The 16,600-nt window shown below is 51.0% G+C and overlaps 2 protein-coding genes across 2 annotated transcripts; one reads left to right on the top strand and one right to left on the bottom strand.

Moving 5' to 3' along the window:
- The first annotated feature begins 5,065 nt into the window (after window positions 1-5,065).
- On the top strand, window positions 5,066-10,048 carry NDUFA6 (NADH:ubiquinone oxidoreductase subunit A6). The gene is made up of 3 exons (XM_056137534.1): window positions 5,066-5,239; window positions 8,853-8,968; window positions 9,845-10,048. The coding sequence occupies exons 1-3, from the start codon at window positions 5,101-5,103 to the stop codon at window positions 9,974-9,976; spliced, it is 387 nt and encodes a 128-aa protein (XP_055993509.1). The 5' UTR covers window positions 5,066-5,100; the 3' UTR covers window positions 9,977-10,048.
- A 1,663-nt stretch (window positions 10,049-11,711) lies between these two features.
- SMDT1 (single-pass membrane protein with aspartate rich tail 1) lies at window positions 11,712-16,154 on the bottom strand. The gene is made up of 3 exons (XM_056137525.1): window positions 15,894-16,154; window positions 14,294-14,434; window positions 11,712-11,906 (listed from the first exon to the last, which is right to left on the bottom strand). The coding sequence occupies exons 1-2, from the start codon at window positions 16,077-16,079 to the stop codon at window positions 14,297-14,299; spliced, it is 324 nt and encodes a 107-aa protein (XP_055993500.1). The 5' UTR covers window positions 16,080-16,154; the 3' UTR covers window positions 11,712-11,906; window positions 14,294-14,296.
- Between the last annotated feature and the right edge of the window lie 446 nt (window positions 16,155-16,600).

Below are 16,600 nucleotides of genomic sequence, written 5' to 3'. Positions count from 1 at the left end.
ACAACAGGAGTGGGGGACAGTACCACAGTTAGGGCAAATGCCCAATCCAGGTTCATTCCCAACATCACACGGTCCCCCTATCATTGGGTGAAGCCCTACTAGCCCTACCATGGCGGGGGGGGGGGGGGCCCAGGTGTTCCCAGTACCCCCGTGTCTGAGCAGCACTGCATCCTCAGGCCCTTGAACTAAATCACTGGCCGAGTGGGCTGAGAATCATCTGTGGAAGCTCCAATGTCCTGAGTACCTTTGAGAGTCTCCCCCCATCAACAAAAAGACATAACAAAGGGAAGAGAAGAGAAAAAGAACCCTCCTAGATCATCTACAAAGCTACCAGATATAGCACAGCGGTAGGGCGTTCGCCTTACAAGCGGCCAACATGGCCGACCCGAGTTCGATTCCTCCGCCCCTCTCGGAGAGCCCGGCAAGCTACCGAGAGTATCTCGCCCGCACGGCAGAGCCTGGCAAGCTCCCCGTGACGTATTCAATATGCCAGACACAGTAACAACAAAGTCTCCAATGGAGATGTTACTGGGCCCGCTCGAGCAAATCGACGATCAATGGGAGGGCCTTTACCTTTATTTTATCATTTATTTTTTTTAAATGTAGGAGCGATAGCACAGCAGGTAGGGCGTTTGCCTTGCACGAGGCCAACCTGGCCGACCCGAGTTCGATTCCTCCGACCCTCTCGGAGAGCCTGGCAAGCTACCGAAAGTATCTAGCCTGAACAGCAAAACCTGGCAAGCTACCTGTGACATATTCGATATGCCAAACACAGTAACAAGTTTCGCAATGTTACTGGGCCCGCTCGAGCAAATCGATGAACAACGGGAGGACAGTGACAGGAGTAATGCTATTTATTCAGCCATTAATTAGACTGATGACTTGGGCATGAATTCCACATTGTTTTTTTAACTGAATCGCCATGAGTTATAGTTCAAAGCAGAAATAAAAGCTACCAGATATTTTAGCAAAGCTGAAGAATACCAGATATATCAGATAAAAATAAATTATACTGCAGAGAACCTAAATTTTCTCTTAAAAATTAAGTGTATTTAAAGTGCATTTATTTAAAAAAATGTATTTAAAGTGTATTCGGTCATTCAATGGGATTTGGGTTATTTTTACTTTGGGGCATTATGAATAATGCTGTTTTAAAGTCTTTGTGTGGAGAAATATTTTAATTTCTTCTGGGCAAGTACCTGAATTGGAACTGCTGGATCATATAAGCCTACGCTTAAGTTTTTTCTTTTTACGAGGGGCCAAGGGGGCACACCCAGCAGTGCTCAAGGATTGGTTCCAATTGTGCTTGGGAGCCATGTGACACTAGAGATTAAACCAGGGTTGGCTGAATGCATGGCAAGCACCTTAACCCATTAACTATTTCCAGTCATATATTTAACCTTTTTTTTTCTTTTGGGGTCAAACCTGGCGATGCACAGGTGTTACTCCTGGTTCTGCACTCAGGAATTACTCCTGGTGGTGCTCGGGGGACCGTATGGGATGCTGGGAATCGAACCCAGTCTGACCGCGTGCAACGCAAATGCCCTACCCGCTGTGCTGGACTCTTTTTCATAGTGGCTACAGCATGTTAAATTCCCATTAAATTATATTCCCATTAATACAGTTCCATTTCAGAGTTATAATTTCTTCATATCCTGAGTATGGATTATGGATTGTCTTTTTTTATTTTTCTAGTTTGTAAGAAATGTTATTTTGTGCTGAATTTGATTTCAACTTTCTTAATGACTAATGTTTTTTAAATATTTATTATTCATCTTTATTACTGGGCCCACTCGAGGAAATCGATGAACAACGAGAGGACAGTGATATCTTCTTCTAAGAAAGAACTATTCAAATCCTTTGCCATTAAAATTAGATATATTTACATAATTTTGTTAATTGGGGTCACACCCAGTGATGCTCAGGGGTTACTCCTGGCTCTGCATTCAGGAATTACTCCTGGCAGTGCTTGGGGTCTATAAGGAATACTGGGGATTGAACCCAGTCAGCTGCATGCAAGGCAAATGCCCTACCCATTGTACTACCACTCCGGCCCAAAATTAGAATTTTTTTTTAAGCCCATTTTAGGTTCACACAAAACTGAATGGAAAGTACAAACTTCCCATATACTCCTTGCCTCTATCCCTCACTGCCCTCCCCACACCCCCACTCTCAACACCTCCCCCCTCCAATTTATAACCATAGAACCTACATTGATACAGCAGTCACCCATTCACAGCTTACCAAAAATAAGCTTAGCATTGTGCATTTACTCAACACACAATGGCAGGTAGCTATCATTTTACAAAATAACTTTACTACCCTAAAAATCCTCTTGCTATACTTAAACATTCTCCCTTCTTGTGATCAGTCCCTGAAAGTAATCTTTTTATTGTTTCCACAGTTTTACCTTCTTCAAGTATGTCAAGAATGTCAAGTATTTCACATATGGAATGGACAGCATGAAGCCTTTCAGACTGGCCCTTTAAAATTATATAAAACTTAGTAATATCCATTTAAGCTTCCTCCATGTGTCTCTTCACAGCATGCACATTCATTTCTTTCTAAATCTGAAGAATATTCGATTATCTGAGGGGTAGAACCAAATTTATTTATCCATTCACATACTGAAGAACTTCTTGGTTGCATCCAAGTTTTGGCAATCAGGGAATAAGGCTGTCATAAACATCTGCATGCAGATTTCTGTGTGCACGTAAGTATTCATTTGGATAATACCAAGGAACGTGTTGCTCAGTCATGTGGTAAAAAGTATATTTAGTTTTATAAGAAACAGTTATCCAAGAGTGGCTGGATGATTTTGTGTTCCTGCCAGTAGTGAATAAATCAATCCTCATTTTTATGTCACCTTTGCTCATTTTTAACTGGGCTATGTCTTATTATTATTGAATTTTTAAGTCTTTTATATATTCTAAATATAAGAAAATGTTTCTTTCAGTTTGTGGGTTTTCACTTGAGGTGGGGATCATACCTAGCTGTGCGCAGGGTTTACTCCTGGCTCTGCACTCAATGATCATGCCTGGAGGAGGCCGGTCTGGGGAGACATCTGGGGTCCCTGGGATCAAACTCCAGTCATTGCATGCAAGGCAAGTTCCTTACCTGGTCCTGTATACACTGTTTTAGAGGCCTTTTTTGAAAATAAAAAGGAGAGGGCCAGAAAAATAGTATACCAGGTAAGGCACTTGCCTTGCACACAGTTGACCTGTATGATCCCCAGCACCCTATATGGTTCCCTAAGCCCTGCCAAGAGTAGTTCCTAAGCACAGAGCCAGGAGTCAGTCCTGAGTACCGCCAGGTGTATCCCTGTCACTGTCACTGTCCTCCCGTTGTTCACTGATTTTCTCGAGCGGGCCCAGTAACATCTCCATTGTGAGACTCGTTGTTACTGTGTTTGGCATATAGAATACGTCACAGGCAGCTTGCCAGGCTTTGCCATGCAGGCGAGATACTCTTAGTAGCTTGAGGGGCAGAGGAATCGAACACGGGTCGGCCATGTTGGCTGCGTGCAAGGCAAACGCCCTACCCGCTGTGCTATTGCTCCAGCCCCTGCATGTGTTCTTTTAACGGCAAACGCAAATGTACAAAAACACAGAAGCACAAAAGAAAAGGGAGAAATCCATTTGGGGGGGCAGTGTTGGGACCCCAAAATACAAATTTTCATAAGTTATCCCAGCTCGTTGCTCCTGGATGGAACCCCGCAAATCCTGTGCTCCAGCACTTCGGGGGTGGGGGTCACCCCGCTGGCCATAAACTCTGATTTCTTTCTTTTTCTTTTTCTTTTTTGCTTTTTGGGTCACACCCAGCCATGCACAGGGGTTATTCCTGACTCACGCACTCAGGAATTACTCCTGGCCGTGCTCCGGGAACCATATGGGATGCTGGGAATCGAACCCGGGTCGGGCTGCGTGCAAGGAAAACGCCCTCCCTGCTGTGCCACCACTTTACCCCCCTAAACTCTGATTTCTGACCCTTTAAGGAGAAGGCAAAAATGCGGTTGCACTGCGGGCTGCGGAACCAGCGCTAAGTCCGGCCCTGCCCGTTCTGTCACATATGTCACCTATCACGCGTCACACGTGTAACCTGTGACCTGTGTCCCCAGTCACACATTACACCTATCACACGTCACGTCTGTGAACCCGTGTCCCTGTCACACCTGCTGTCACCTGCGCTTCCGCGAAAGTCCGAAACGGGAAGTCGGTTGGGGGGAGGGGGGTGCCCCTGAATTACCACAACAGGTGACCCCCAACTCGACCGCACCTCGGCTCCTTTCCCGAAGACTCGGGGCTCACGGGACGAACCTGAAGCAGCAAATTCGGGGTCCGACAAATATTTCGGGGTCTGGGGGGCCTGACGGTGTTTTCCTCCTTCACACTTTTTTTTTCTTTTTTCTTTTTTTTTTTTTTGCTCTCCGGGGTGTTCTGACGAGACCCGAGAAGAGCCCCTCTCCGGCTCCCCCTCAGCGCCAAGGGTCGGGGCTTCCACAGAGACCGCGGGTTGGGACCGGAGAAAGTTCCAGAACCTACCTCCCCAGCACGTGGAGAAGCGTCCAGAAGTTCCTCGACTTCGGAAGAGTTTTTTGGTCTGTGAGGTCGGGAGGGGGTGTTTGGGGGTTCGAAACTGGAGCAGCGCAAAGCGCCACAACACCACATCCTTTCCCGCCCCCGGCGCCATGCTCGGCCTCAGCACGCGTCCTGCGAAGCTGGACTCGGGGCCGCGAGTCCCCCACACGCCACCTGAGGGGCGTGTGAGGTGCCCGGCGGCGGCGGGAGCGACGCGAGCGAAGGCAGAGACTGGTCGGGCGACCCGGCGCTCCCCAGCCTGACGTCCGCGCGCCCCCTGGCGGCGAGTCCTCGCGACCCACGGCCGATCTCGCGGTCTCGCGAAGGGGCGTGCGCGGTTTTCGCCTGCGAGAGCAAGGCCTCCCCGCCAATCAGAGAGCCTCAGCAAACTCTCCTCCCGCCCATCCCCGGCTCTGGGGGCGTGGCTTTCCATTTCAGCCAATAGGAAGGGACGTTCGCCCTTCGCCCGCACTCGCGAGGTTAAAAAAAGGGGCGGGGACTGGGACGAGGTTTCTCGAGCAAGATGGCGGCGAGCGGCCTCCGCCGGGCCGCTGCGGGGACCGGCACCGCGGTGAAGCCCATTTTCAGCCGGGACATGAACGAGGCCAAGCGGAGGGTGCGCGAGCTCTACCGAGCCTGGTATCGGGAGGTGCCGAACACCGGTGAGAGGCAGCGGCGCACTCGGGCCCCCCGCCGGGGGCAGCTTGCCCAAGGTCGCCGCCGTCCCGGCCGCCCGTTTCTCCCGGGTCCAGCCGAGGTCACCAGCTGGGGCAGAGACGCCTCCGGGGCCCGGAGGGGAGGAGGGTCGCCCTAACCGTGGTGGATCCGTCCTAGCAGCAACCCTGGGGGTGGGTCAGACCAGCGGGGTCCCACCTGCGAAATCGCGCGCCTCGGCGCCCACCACGGCGATTTGGAAAATCGCTTGACAACCCCCCCCGCATTTTTTTTTTTTAAATCGAACCCCCTGGTCGGGAGAACAGGGACCGTCTGTGACATGCTCATTGCACAGGTGAGACAGCGGAGGCACTTGCAGGGAAAGTCAAGCGCCCCCGAACCAGCCCCGTGGTGGCTCTGGACCGCTCAGGTCAACTCGCGTGTCCCTGGAGATAACTGACCAGGAGGTCCTGCGAGCCACGTGTAGGATCTGAGCCATCATCTGGTCCCCACAACACCCGCAGAGACAGAAACAAAGGGAGGGGACTTGCCCAAGGTCATCCTGTAAGTCAGCGGGTGCCTTCCCCAGCCCCTCCCGCCCGTCTCCCAACCTTGTCCCCTAGCTGGGTCAGCGCCTGCCCCCTCCTCGTGCAAGGGATGGATGGATGGATGGATGGATGGATGGCTGTTCACCCAAAGGTTTGACCAGAACTTGCCCCATGCCGTTTCCTGTTGTATTTGATGGAAAAATTTTTAGTTAGGGGACACCCCCTCCCCGCCCCCCCCCCCACTCCCCAAATTGTCATGGGCAGTAGAGATGTCAGAGTTGGTGGATATTTGGCTGACTGGGTATTTTCACATTAGCATCCCTGCTTGTCCGAGCACAGAAAGTGTTTCTAAGCAACTGGAGTCCATGGTACCCACTCGGGGCTGTCACTTCCTGCCTTGGATGAGAGGCAGCCTGAGATGCTAGTTGCATGAATTTGATTCCAGGCCTTGCCCCTCACTAACTGTGTGTCCTTGAGCAATTTTTTTTTCTTTTTGGGTCACACCCAGCGATGCACAGGGTTTACTTGGGCTCTGCACTCAGGAATCACCCCTGGCGGTGCCCAGGGGACCCTATGCGATGCTGGGAGTCGAACCCGGGTTGGCCGTGTGCAAGGCAGACGCCCTACCCGCTGTGCTATTGCTCCAGCCCCTTGAGCAATTTATTTAGTGGTGCGTGTGCCTCTGTTTCCTCTTCTGTAAAATGAGGTTGATAACAGGACCTCCTTCAGAGACGTGAGTTATATTTGATTAGTATAACTCAGGCACTTAGGATAGGACCTGACCCTGGGGAACTTATTAAAAGGCGGTCGCTGTTCTTATTGTTCCTGTTATTTGCACGGCTTACTCTCGCAGGGGTCTTTGTCCACGCCTAACCAGTTCTTTGATGAGTGGAACTTAAACCCACAAGAGGGAACAATTGTAAGTGACCTAGTTCAGGGACTGCAAATTCACGGGCCTCAGGGAACTGGTGAATAAGTGTAGGGGTGAAGTATAGTCAGGCGAGGTACCATGGATGTGTTGGTGTGGAGGGGTGTGTAGTGACTACCCATGTGTGCACATTCATATGTTTGAAAACGGGCTGTTTGCTAAGCAGCACGCTCCTTCCTTGCAGGAAGGAGCAGCAGGTGGCGAACAGGGGAACAAATCCAGATGCAAGGGCCAGAGCAATAGAGTACACCGGGTAAAGCATCTGCCTTGCACGTGGCCAACCCCAGCACCACATGTCCCCTGGGGCCCACCAGGAGTGATCCCTGAGCCCGGAGCCAGGATTAAGCCTGAGCCCAAAAACAGAAACGTAAATTAACAGACACCCTAGATTCAGGGCTCACATTGGTAGGATGCTGGTATTAAGACATAAGGCAGGACCCACAGCGCTTCCTCAATCCCGGCAGTGGTGAGATGCTCCACTCTGGGACTCCTGCTCCTTTGCATTGCTTCTCTGTCTGCACCTACTCCTTGGTTTGCTCTTTTCTGAAATTCCTGATAAATAGCGGTGGTGGCCCTGCCAGCTCTCTGGGGAGAAACCTGGCATCGCAGTGCTCAGTATTCCCATGGTGCGAGCAGTCCCACCACCACCCAGGTACAGGTCCCAGAGTGGGAGCCGCTTGCTGGGTGCCTTGTCCTGAGAGAGTGAAGACTCCTGTCTCTGCGAGCAGTTCCCTGCAAGCCAGGAGGTCAGTTCTAGTGGTCTTCTGTTCTGGCTTATGGCCTAGTAAGTGCCGGTAGGTGTGTACTCAAGAGTCCAGCTTTAATTTTTGTCAATTCTGTCACTAGGCCTTCTCAGGGGCCAGAGTGAGCGCACAGCAGGGACGGTGCTTGCCTCGTACATGGTTTACCTGGCTTTGATCCTCAGCACCCCATACGCTTCCCTGAACCTGCCAAGAGTCATTCCTGAGTACCGCCAGGTGGGACCCAAAGCAAAACATAGCCCTTGTGGCTCTCCTAGTTGTGTCAGTTCTGTAGCGATGTCGAGGGAATGACCACAGCTCAGTGGGTCTCCTCCGTCCCAATCCTTGATCCAGCCCCATCCTTGTTTCCACTGCCCCCGCAGCTGAAGGGCCCCCTCTCTTCCTCTCCTGTTCTGCCCTCCCCTCCAGGCCCAGCAGGTCCAGGGAAGGTTACCAGAGGCTGGCACTACCAATGACTGAAAGCTGATTTCCCAGGATGTCTGTGTACCTGCCCCAAAGTCCCAGAATCTAAGGCACTGCTGTGGTTTTATGTTTGTGTTCGTGGATGGTTCTCCCGCCCGAGAGAACAGAGGGTCCATTGAAACGTCTTTCCATCCCCCAAGTCACCTAACAGAGTAGTTAGTAACTGCCGCTGAGACGCTGTCATGCCTGCAGGCGCTCCACCATGTCTGTCAGCTCAAAGCCTGCGTGGAGTACAGATGTTTGTCATGTTTCGACCCTGTCATCTTTTGCAAATTGTCCCACAGACTACTAACAGGGTTAATAATATTGAGTATTTCACACCGGCCACTCTTCACAAGTTCCTGTACTACCTCAGAATCGATACAAACAGCGCTGGTGTTCAGGGTACCGTGATCCTCAATTCTCAGTTATTTCATAGTTAGGCACAGAGAAGTTCGCGTTCTCAAAGCCACAGAGCAGGGAATTAAGCCAAGTGGTTTGTGTTCGTTTGGGCTTTTTGTTTTCTTTTTTGCTTTCTGAGTCACACCCAGGGCTTACTCAGGGCTTACTCCTGGCTCTGCACTCAGGAATTACTCCTGGCAGGGTGCTCCGGGGCCCTGTGGGATGCTGGGGATCAAACCTGGGTTGGCCACATGGAAAGCAAACGCTCTCCCCATTGTACTATCGCTCCAGCCCCAGTTTGTGCTCATGAACTAGACTCTCCTTGTCAAAATGCACTGGCTTCCCCAGACTGGAAGCTCTTTGGGAGCATCTGCGGCGTCCTGTGTCTTCTCAACTTCTCGAGCACCTGGCTTGGGTCCAGCTTATATTCCGTGAATGAAATGAATGACCACCTGTCTGTTCAGTGTCGAGGTACTGCGCCACTTCCTGAACACCTGAGCAGCCATGTAATCTCTGCCCTGCGTCGTGTTTTCTCTCTTAGTGCACCTATTCCAGCTGGACATCACTGTGAAGCAGGGTCGGGATAAAGTCCGAGAAATGTTTAAGAAGAACGCCCACGTCACAGACCCCAGGGTGGTGGACATGCTGGTCATTAAGGTAACTAACTGAACCACAGCCGCGTGCCGTGTCCTCTCTTTCCAGGTGGACATTTAGTCTCCCAGGTTTTAAAAGGCCCACGAGGCCAGCAAGCAGATGCTTAATTTTCAAGGAACAGCTGAATTTGGATATTATCACCTGGTTAAATAGAAAATCAGATTATTCAAGGGGGGAAAAAATTCACGTAGGGCTTGCATTTTAAAAGTAAACCAAGAGAGGGCCAGAAAGTGCAGCAGGTAAGGTGAGTGCCTTGTATGCAGCTGACCCAAGTTCGATCCCCGGCACCCCGTGTGATCCCCCAAGCCCAGCAGGAGTGATCCCTGAGCCCAGAGCCAGGAGTAAACCCCTGAGCACTGCTGGGTATGGCCTAAACAACAAAAACAAAAAAGAACTAAGCCAAGAGAGCAGCAGGAAACTCTGAACTTCTCCCGAACGTCATCCCCCAAGGGCAACAGCTTCTCCCCATTGCCAGCTTAAGAACTGCACCATGCAGGCCAGTAGTGAGTCTTCTGAAATCGGAATCAAATCTTGGGCTCTCATGAGCCACGTGAGCATCCCTAAGAATTTCAGCACGACCCGGTAAGTAACAAGAAAGGACTGTTAAGCAGAAACATAAATGAAGCCAGGCATGCAGGGCTTGCTAGTGGTCTGGAAACCTCTTAAAGCCAGTTAGCCAGAGGAGAGCCATGGGAAGGCCTCCAGATCAACATTTAGTTCAACTCCCTCATTTTCTAGATGCAGAAACTGGTCTAGGTCTGAGTATGTTCCTTTCTCTGGGCCACTCAGCAGGTCCGGGCCAGACCTGAGCAGATCCCAGAGCCCTGACCTTGTGTTGTGTCCCTTCCATTGACCACTTGTCCCCCCCCACATGTGCAGGGAAAGATGGAACTGGAGGAAACGATTAAAGTGTGGAAGCAGCGGACACACGTTATGCGGTTCTTCCATGAAACAGAAACGCCGAGGCCAAAGGATTTCCTGTCCAAGTTCTACATTGGCCACGACCCGTGAAGTCTCCGTGGAGAGATGCATGTTGCTATTTAAGTACTTTAGAGCACAAATAAACCCAGTCTGTGATGGTCACTCTGTGGTAGCGCTACATTGGAGAACCAAATGGATGCGCCCCGCCTGCAGGCTTTCTAGTTTTTTGCCAGAACAAGTGGGGTCTTCATATACACACCACCTGTTCTTCCCTGTAAATTAGATTCCCTCTTCTCGGAGCTTTACATGTGGGTAAACAGGAAGGGTAAGGCCATCTGCTCAGAAACTGTCACGCTGGGTTTAATAAGCTCGGCTGCCTCTGACTTTGCTAACTTCACCGGCTTTCTACAGCCTCCGGGATTGGAGAGCTTGGCACTACAGCACAGTTCGCCCCAATCAGCCAGCTCTCGCTGTCCAGAGGGTCAGAGGCACAGACCCAGAGGTGGGCTGACACGCCGCACGGGCCCTTCCCTGATTGCTGAGAGAATGGCTCCGGAAGGCCTTGCCCTGCAACCTGTAGCAAGTGCCTGTCCTTAAAATGAACTAGTCAGGTGAGAGCTCTATGCTGTACACAACGTTGCTGATGTTTTTACAAACTGAGGTGTAGCATTATGACAAAATACTTTTTTTTTTTGCTTTTTGGGTCACACCCAGCAATGCATAGGAAAGAGAGATAGATTACTCCTGGCTTTGCACTCAGGAATTACTCCTGGTGGTGCTTGGGGGACCCTATGGGATGCTGGTAATTGAACCAAGGTTGGCTGTGTACAAGCGCCCTACCTGCTGTACTATCACTTCAGCCCCAACAGAATAGACCAAAAAAAATTTTTTTGGGGGGTGGTCATAGTTGGTCACACCTGGCAATGCTCAGGGGTTACTCCTGGTGGTGCTTAGGGGACCAGATGGGATGTCGAGGATCAGACCCCAGTCGGTTGCATGCAAGGCAAATGCCCTCCCTGCTATAATCTTGACCAAAGTTAACTTGATCTGTTTCTTTTGGATCAGTTTCGCTTTCTTTCCCTGGATCATGTAAATGCTTAAGAAAGGGACTCATTCCAGAGGTGCCATCATCTGACAAATTCCAAAAGCTTTAGTACAATAACTCATATATTGTTTTTTTTTATTGAAGAGACTCAGATTTATTGGTTCTTTTATAGGCCACAGCTGTCCGTGGGGATGATCCTGGTGGGGTTTGGGGCACCATATTTCAGTACTGAGGCCAGCTACATGAAAAGCCAGTGCTTAACTCCAGTACTACCTCTGTGTCCTGAAGGGACCCAATTTTAAAAATTCAAATAATGACCTTCCTCAGAATTTTTTAGTTATCAAAACTCCTTATGACTGGCATGTAATAACTAACCAGTGTTGCTCAACACGCAAAAAAGTTAGCTTTGGGGCCGGAGCTATAACACAGTAGCTAGGGCACTTGCTTTACTTGCAGCAGACCAGGTTCGATTCCCTGGCACCCATATGGTCCCCTAAGTCCTGCGAGGAGTGATCCCTCCGCAGTCAGGAGAAGAGCCCTGAGCACTGCTGGGTGTGGCAAAAAAAAAAAAAAACAATTTTAAAAAGCGCATGTAGTTTTAGTGAGGGGAAAATGTTAAGAGTAGTTTCCGGGCCCCCATATTTCTCTCTGTGGCTTCGTACAGGGCCCTGGAGATAGAGGTTACAAGTCAAAGTTCTCTGTTCAGATAGTAAAGAACAGGACGAGACCGGTAACCAGAGCCTTGAGCTGAGAAATCAGCCATCACTCAGTCTACACGGCTGATATTTATTATGTTTATTTATAATCTGATGGCGTTCAGAGGACAGCACAGCTCAGGGAACCTCACAGGCCCTATGGATCTGGGGTGTGGTCACAGACCATGCATGAGGCGTCACTGATTTGAAGGAGAGGCTGTGAGCATCAGCATTTCTTCAGGAACTGAGGGCTTCTGTCTTCCTGTACCTCTTCCATGCCCTAAAAGAAGGAAAGCAGCAGTGAATGAACGAAGCAACAGAACAGTCCTGTCCACACCCTAGAGGGCAGCAGGAACAGTCCTGTCCACATCCTAGGGCAACAGAACAGTACTCCGTCCACATGCTAGAGGAATCCCACTGTAGTTTTACCACACAAGGCAGGAAAATGGTTTGGGGCATATTTTCATTCATTTCCTGAATACTCATCAGATTCAATCCCCAGCATCCCACATGGTCCCCCAAACACTGCCAGATGTAGCCCAAAAGAAAAAAAGAAAAGGCTTCCTGGACCAGAGAGTATAGGGCTTATGTCTTACATATAGATGACTCAGGATTGATCCCCTGCTCACATAGTCCACAGACACCACCGGGTGCTGCCCTGGAGGCTTCCCTACCCCCTCTGGCACAGCCAGGGTGACCCCAGCGTAATACCTGGCACCACAGGACCTGAGCTGCACTGCATCCTTGGACCCCCTCACTGCCCGGTTGGCCGAGAACTCCGGAGGGGCCCTCGGGCCTCCTGATCATTGCTTATGAGGCCCAATAAATAAAGTCCTAAAAAGAAAGCCTGATTTAAGAGGGAAAAGAACAACCTTCCAGTTAGGAGGAACAACGAAGCCATGCTTCAAGTTGGGTAACAGCGTAATCTGGAACTGGAGAGAAAGTCTAATAGGGAAGCTGCCTGCACTGTACACGGCGGACCTGGGTTCGCTCCCCAGCCCAGCACAGGGTTCCTCGGAGCCTGAGATAGAGCCAGAGTAAACCTTGGGCACTGCCAAGTGTGGCCCCAAAACAAATAAATGGAGTGTAATTCAAGAAATAGTGAATTCCGGGAGAGGTTTGTGGTTGGGAGTGTAGATGGTAGGTGTGGTCAGCCTTGAGTGCCAGATTAATCATGGGGTTTTATTGACTAGCAATGCGTCAAGCGCTTATCAGAGCACCAGAAGTCAGCACAAGCAAGCTGACACTGGCTCTGGGTGCAGGTGAAAAGTCTTCTGGAGCTAGGCTATGGCGCCTGTGTGCAGACTACTTGTGCAGAGCTTAGAAATCAAAAAGAGGGCTGGAGCGATAGCACAACGGGTACTAACTGACCCAGGTTTGATTGTCGGCATCCCATAGGGTCTCCCAGCACCACCAGGAGTAATTCCTGAGTGCAGAGTCAGGAGCAACCCCTGAGCACCGCTGGGTGTGACCCAAAAAGCAAAAAAAAAAAAAAAAAAAAAATCAAAACCAATGAGTGAAAGCAGCCAGAGGGAGAGGAACAGACTCAGAATGACCTCTCTCATATATGGGACAGGAAAAAACCTCGTAGGGGAATATCACATGCCCAATGGCAATGAAAATAATGAGCAAGAGAACGGGTCTTGGAGTAGGAGTGAAGGGGACAAGTTAGGGAAGGGAACACTGGGGCAATGGGGGAAGGGAAAAGTGCCTGCCACAGAGGCAGCCCGGGGGGTGGAGGGACACGGGACACTGGTGGAGGGCAGTAGACATTGGTGAAAGGATTGGTGCTGGGATGATATACACCTGAAACTCGATCGTTAATATCTTTGTGAATTTGTAATTCAAGGTGATTCAAAGGTAAAGGCCCTCCCGTTGATCGTCGATTTGCTCGAGCGGGCCCAGTAACGTCTCCATTGGAGACTTTGTTGTTACTGTGTCTGGCATATCGAATACTCTCGGTAGCTTGCCGGGCTCTCCGAGAGGGGCGGAGGAATCGAACTCGGGTCGGCCATGTTGGCCGCTTGTAAGGCAAACGCCCTACCCGCTGTGCTATCGCTCCAGCCCTTAAGGTGATTCAATTAAAAAAGAAAAATCAGAGCCAACTGCTGAGGACTGGCAGCTTCCAAATTTTAATGCAGACCTGCTGAAATAAAGTTGTTTGCATTGGGGGTGGGAGGCACAGGGAACCACCAATGGAAATTTGAGGGTTGAGAGAAGGAGGGTTCAGAAAGACAAATGAAGAGGCTGCCAGGCTGGAAGAGATCTCAGTATGTTTGTAAGTTGGTACTTCCCCCTCCTCCAAGACAGTAAAGGCAGACCAAACGGCTGGGGTGGCGGGGATGGCTCAAAGGGCCGGAGCACACATTTTGCATGTGGGAGCCCCAGGTTTGATCCCCACAGGTAAACACATAAAAACACACCCCAAAACAGAGCAAAATATTTTTCAAGCAGGGGAAGCAACCAAACTGCATCGCAGTTGATGGGGCCGGAGTGGGGCTCGGGCTCTTGCCTGACCTGACTTCAACCCCTAGTACCCCAGATAGTCCCCCGAGCCCACAGGAGTGATCCCTGAGCACCACTGGCTGGCCCCCCCCCCCCCAGAAAAAAAACAAACTGCCACAGCTGAGAGCCTGGCACTCCACTCACAGGGGAAAGGCAACGTACCTGTTAATCATCGTCATCGTCATCCTCTGGGACAAAAATGTCATGTTCCTCAAGCAGAGCAGCAAAGTTCTTGCTAATGAGCGTCCCGACATAGAGAAAGGGGATCACGATGGAGAAGACGCGGAGCAGGCCGAAGGACATCTGCGGAGGGCCAGAGAGCAGCTGAGGCCAGCGCCCACTCGGCTAGGGCAGGAAGGCCTGGCGCTCTCGGGGCAAGCCTGCTGTGAAGCCCAGACCCGGCATAAGAAGTGATTTAAAAATCCTTGGAAACCAATTAGAAGAGGGGAAATGGTTTTATATGGTCTTAAGGTGGATACTGGAAATCAAAATAGAAGGCTTTCTAAACCTGATAGTTACTTGCAGGTACAGGAACTGCACTGCAAACGGTGCTAAGAGCTGGAACATGAAGGTGTGTTTTTACAGGTTTTTAATTAACAGTTTCCCTGGTGCCTGAGACATTTTAATTTGTCCCATTAGTTGGACATACATCTGTCTTGAAAAAACAAGTTTTCCTTAACATTTGGCTATTGCAATGGCTTGGGGGAAGTTTCAATAAAATCTCATTACTTCCTTGTATTTTCCTAGTTTCAGAGAACTTTTCCAGCTGTGCCTTTTCTAAGACAGCTTTTCCCCAACATAGACCCCGATTCTTGGGAAACCCTGAACTCCTCAGACTAATTGAGAGTATTAGGGTCTGTCTGCATTTTGCTTGGATGTATCCAAGCAAAGGTTACTGAGGGCACAAAGCATCCTGTAATGGGTCGTGCAGGGAGTCGGATTCCAGGTCCAAAGTCAGCCTCGAGACACGGGCTTCAAGACCCTGCGCACCACGCCCCCATGTATTGGGTAAAAACAGTGATTACGCTGATTCTCTGCAAACCTCTCGAAAGTGCAAAAACATAGATTTAATAGGTCAAAACATTTTTTTTAAATGGAGCTAGAGAGACAGTACAGCGGGTAGGAATCTTGAGCACCTCTAGGTGTGGTCCAAAACCAAATAAGCTCTTAAGGTCCGAGGTCCAGAAAGATAATACAGCGAGTAAGGCGTTGGCTTTGCACGCGGCTGGACCCCCAACACCACATACGGTGCCGGAGCCTGCCAGGAGAGAGCCCTGACATCAGAGCCAGAAGTGAACCCTGAGCACCCCGGGGAGTGGGGGGGGCAAAGAAAATGACATGAAGTGTCCCACGTACTCTATTTACAAACTCCTCCCATCTCATCAACTAGGGGAGACGACGCTGTGGCATGATATCTATAGCGGACGCATAAAGCCGAGTCTTGTGGCTCCGGACAAAAACATGTTCCTCAAGGGGACACTACTGCAAAATGCCACCTTGCTCGGCTCTTTCCCCTTGTTCTGTCTCCAAGCGCCCAAGCAGCGCAACGCCGGGCTCGGAACGCGACTTTTCTTTTTTTTTTCTTTCCCACCTGTCAAAGTTAGCAGCGCATTAGCGCAAAACTTTGTTTGTCCTTGATCCGGCTTCCGGTCTAAAGCAGGCGAACGATTGGCCTCTGCTCCTATCAATCAGCGCCGACCCGCGCACACGCCCCATGCGATTGGCTTCAGCCCCTTCGCCCCGCCTCCAGGCAGACACTCACTTTCACCGGTTTGGGCAAAATGGCGCCGCTGCGAGTAACGATGACTGACCTCGACGGTACCAGGCTCCGACCCGAGCCGCCCGCTCCGGCGGAGACATCTCCGACGTTCTGCAGCTTCTGCCCGCGCCGGAAAAGCCCGGACCGGACAGGTGCCAATGCCAGCCAGCGAGCCGCTCCGGACGCCATCGCGCAGCTCCGCCCCTGGCCCGGCACGGGGACGCCCACGCCCTGCCTCGGCGACGCCCTCCGGAAGAACGCCGCCCCAAGCCTCGCGAGACTTCAGGGCGGGGACGCGAGGCCCAGCCCTCGCGCTTGCGCAGTGCACACGTCGCCGGGGCGCCGGGGCAAGAGGCGGGGAATCGGAGAGCCGGCGTGGTGACGTCACACGCGGCCGCCGCAACCGCGGGCCCCGCCCCCCCGGCCGTGGTGGCTGCTGCGGAGCCCGGGTACTTGCCCTTATACTGCCCGCAATACGGTAGATGGTGGTTGCAATTTTTAGAAATCACGTTCATTGCGCCCGACAACTGTATTTTTTGTTTTTGATCCTTTTCAGATAGCGGCCAAGTTTATTCTGAACTTCTCCAACCCCCAATACTTAAATGGTTTGAAATTTCATATCCGTGACAAGGTGTGTGTTATCCATCAAGATGTGTCTGGGGGCTGCAGCGATAGCACAGCGGGGAGGGCGTATGCCCTGCACGCGGCCG

This window comes from Sorex fumeus, unplaced genomic scaffold, assembly GCF_029834395.1.
Source record: "Sorex fumeus unplaced genomic scaffold, SorFum_2.1 ptg000125l, whole genome shotgun sequence".
Lineage (NCBI taxonomy): Eukaryota > Metazoa > Chordata > Mammalia > Eulipotyphla > Soricidae > Sorex > Sorex fumeus.
This window is presented reverse-complemented; position numbering and strand designations above follow the sequence as displayed.